Raw genomic sequence first — 3,960 nt, 5'->3', positions numbered from 1 at the left:
CCCCCTCCACACACACACCCCTCCTGCACACACAGACACACACACACCCGCACACACACACACACACACACCCCAGCACACACACTCACCCCTGCAGACACACACGCCCCTGCACACACCCTCCACACATTCCCCCCCACACACCCCTTGCTCAACAAAACAATCTGGAAAATTCTCAGCAAAATGTCAATTCTCCGTATCTCCATAGTGGAGCATTTAAAAAAAAATTAGAGAATGGAAATGGATCTTGGCCAAAATCTAATCCGTTCTTCCTTGGGCCATACCCTGCCTGTGTTCTGAATTTCATGAAATGTGTTCATTAGTTTTGAGATACATTGTTTACTGGCAAATGAGTGAAAATAACCTAAGCCATTGAACTGGATCTGACCCTGAGCCTGTGTAACTCTGTTGTTACATTTATATTTAGTTGTGTGTGTGTGTATATGTTGTGTGTGTGTGTGTTTTTCCTCCATCAGTGTGTATCATGCAGGGGCTGGAGTATGAAGATGGAGCAGAATGGGAACTGGAGGAGAGTCAATGCACCACCTGTACCTGTGCCAATGGTAATGTCACCTGCAGACCCAAGCAATGCCCACCTGTCTCCTGTCTACACCCAAGCTTAAACAATGGTATGTGTCCCAATCGATCTGATACCAACTCAACTAACAAACGGCAGCACATCCATCAGGGGTACAGTCACTGAGACAAGACAGGGGTCATCGGAGGAGAAGGGTGGATATAGTATCTGGGGTTGTGCGCAGCGTAGACGTTTAATTGGGTATTGGGAGATATCTTGAGGGGATTTAGGGTTCGCGTGTTGAGATGGGTGACAGGTCACCATGCTGGGAAAAGGTCAAGGGTGCAGAAGCACGCTCAGAGTTAGAGTTAGTGGTTGTATGCATCTTTAACCTAACTTGCTGTGAATTTGGTTACTAGGAAATTGTTGTCCATCATGTGATCAATGCACATACAACAAGCGACAGTACAGGAATGGCCAGGAGTTTATCGACCCTGACAATCCTTGTCAGAACTGTCACTGCCAGGTAGGCCTCTTTCCTGCACCTCCTCTATCTCCTATGGGAATGCGTCTGCCTGTGTGTGTCTATGTGGCAGAATGATCGAAGGTTTACGGCTCAGAGAGAGGCCGCTTGGCCGATTATGTCCACAACAGCTGTGAAACGAGCTATCCGGACTGTAATAACTGGAAAGGAACATCATTTCTTGTTGAACACCAAATTGAGCTGCTACTCGTAGCATAGACAGGCCAGTCCAAGCCTAGGCCAGACAGTTGTGCAGAGCCATCCCAAAGGACTCAGGTGATGAGTTCCAGAGGGCGGGCCATTGCCTGTTACCAAGAAAACTCATACTCTACTCATTGAGCTCCACAAGGAGGTTAATTAGTGATTCCCAATGGGCCTTGTAGGGGTTATCACAGACTAATCACACCATTTCAACATTTGATCCATAACTCTACTAGTGGGCGGCACGGTGGCACAGTGGTTAGCACTGCTGCCTCACAGCGCCAGAGACCCGGGTTCAATTCCCGACTCAGGCGACTGACTGATTGGAGTTTGCACATTCTCCCCGTGTCTGTGTGGGTTTCCTCCGGGTGCTCCGGCTTCCTCCCACAGTCCAAAGATGTGCAGGTCAGGTGAATTGGCCATACTAAATTGTCCATAGTGTTAGGTAAAAGGGGTAAATGAAGGGGAATGGGTGGGTTGCGCTTCGGCGGGTCAGTGTGGACTTGTTGGGCCAAAGGGCCTGTTTCCACACTGTAAGTAATCTAATCTAATCTAATCTTATGCCACATGTGATGCAGATCCGGATTCCCTTTCACATGAGTTGATGTTTATAGAGGTTGAAACCCATTCAGGGACTAAGTCCCAGATCCTTACCATCCTCTGGGTGAAAAATTGTTTCTATGTTTCCTCTCTAATTCTTCCACCTGTAATTTTAACTCGATGCCTGTGAATAGGCCCCACTCGTCCACTCCATCCAGGCTCCTCACAGTTCTCTACAAGGCAATCAGTCGCCCCTCAGCCTTACCTGTTCCAGGAAGTACAACCCCAACTTACCAAATCTTTCCTTATAACTAAATTTTTTCCAATCAAGGCTACGTCTTCATAAATCTCCTCTGTACCCTCTCAAACTCACATTCCATCCTTTTTGTAATGTGGGCCAGGAGCAGGAACCTAAGACTAGGTTCCGTTGGGGTTATATTTGGTGTGGACTGGTTGGATCGAAGGGTTTGTTTCCATGCTGTATGAGTCTGTGGTGACCAGAATTGCTCACAGTCCTCAAGTTGTGATACGTCCAGCATAATCTCCCTGCTCTTATATTCTATTCTCTGGCTAATACCACTTTAACTGCTTATTAACCTATCCAGCTAACATCAGAGACGTTTGAACATTCACTCCCAGGTCCAGAACTTCCTCTATATCTCACAATTCTCCCATCATTTGTGTATTCCTTGTTTGACCTCCCCAGATGCATCACCTCACTCTTCTCCGGGTTCAATTCCATTTGCCACATGTCGGCCCATTTGACCATTCCACTGATATCTTCCTGCAGATCACAGCTCACCATCTCAGTATCACCATGCGACCAAGTTTGATATAGTCTGCAAAGTTCTTGATCTTGTCCAGGTCAGTAACATATACCACAAAAAGTGAGGGCTACAGTACTGGGCCCTCTCTTGCTGGACTTGCCAAGTACTGGCCATAGCGGAGTATGTCTGAAATTGTGTGTGTCTAAGACTGTGTGGTTTTGTTTGTGTGTCTATGCAATCCAACTTTATCTGAGAATCTCCTTGAAGCTCAAACTACTCAGAGATGGAGATTGAGAAATGAGAATGTTGAAAAGTCTGGAACAAGTGCCTGCTTTAGGAAGTGTCTGAGTTCCCCTTAAATCACGTGATGTTTCATCTCCTGATAGAGTGGGACCGTGCGCTGTACACCAACTGACTGCCTCCCAACAAGCTGCACACGGCCAGAGAGGAAAGCAGGGCAGTGCTGTGCGAAGTGCCCAGGTAAGGGCAGTTGTGGGGCTGAGGGGAGATTGTTTACATCAGTCAGGTAGCAAGTAGGTGAGCTGGGTGGGTATTGTCAGTGGTCAGACAATAACCAGGAGGGAGCAAGGAGCTGCGCTGGTCTCCGCAGATTGTCTGACAACAAGGTGTGTCTTAAAACAAGGCAACCTGTTAGAAAGTGACCACATGCAAAACCAAGGAACAAAACTGTGGACGCTGGTGATTTGAAAGAAACATGCTACTCAGCCATATTAGGGAGATTTAAACAATCCTTAGATAAGCACGTGGATGATTTTCGGATAGTGTAGGGGGACGAGCCGAGAATAGTTCACAGGTCAGCGCAACATTGAGGACCTGTTCTGCACTGTATTGTTCTATGTTCTATAAACAGAAATTGCTGGAGAAACTCAGCATATCTGGCAGTGTCTGTGGAACGTCGATAAAATGTGGCGCTGGAAAATGCTCAGCAGGTCAGGCAGCAGCCGAGGAGCAGGAGACTTGATGTTTCAGGGAGGACACTTCATCCAGTCTGCATGAAAGGTCCTGCCCGAAACCTCGACTCTCCTGCTTCTCAGATGCTGCCCGACCTGTGGAGCTCTTTCCAACGCCACACTTCCAGTCCTCACTCCCTCCTCGCAGCTGTGGAGAGAAAAGCAGAGTGAATGTTTTGGGCCCAGTGACCCTTCAAATTTTACTCTATTTTTCTCTCCACAGATGCTACCAGACCTGCTGTGTTTCTCCAGTATTTTTCTTTATTATTTGTTTCAGGAGCCTAGTAAGTCATCTTTGTCCATTGCTGCCCCAACTAATTTTTTACACACTGACCCCCTCTGGGATACAGTCCTCCACACACTGACCCCCCACTGGGATACAGTCCTCCACACACTGACCCCCCACTGGGATACAGTCCTCCACACACTCACCCCCCACTG

At 47.6% G+C, this 3,960-nt stretch overlaps 1 protein-coding gene across 1 annotated transcript in view; it reads left to right on the top strand.

Moving 5' to 3' along the window:
• Nucleotides 1-3,960, top strand: part of LOC122561464 (kielin cysteine rich BMP regulator) — a 124,968-nt gene that overhangs the window by 51,618 nt on the left and 69,390 nt on the right. The window contains exons 17-19 of the mRNA XM_043713207.1: nucleotides 477-629; nucleotides 937-1,043; nucleotides 2,935-3,028. Of these exons, the coding sequence (XP_043569142.1) occupies nucleotides 477-629; nucleotides 937-1,043; nucleotides 2,935-3,028 (354 nt within the window). The remainder of the gene's footprint in view (nucleotides 1-476; nucleotides 630-936; nucleotides 1,044-2,934; nucleotides 3,029-3,960) is intronic.

Source organism: Chiloscyllium plagiosum, chromosome 23, assembly GCF_004010195.1.
Source record: "Chiloscyllium plagiosum isolate BGI_BamShark_2017 chromosome 23, ASM401019v2, whole genome shotgun sequence".
Classification (NCBI taxonomy): domain Eukaryota; kingdom Metazoa; phylum Chordata; class Chondrichthyes; order Orectolobiformes; family Hemiscylliidae; genus Chiloscyllium; species Chiloscyllium plagiosum.
Note: the sequence above shows the minus strand (reverse complement) of the source record. Positions and strands in the feature narration are given on the sequence as shown.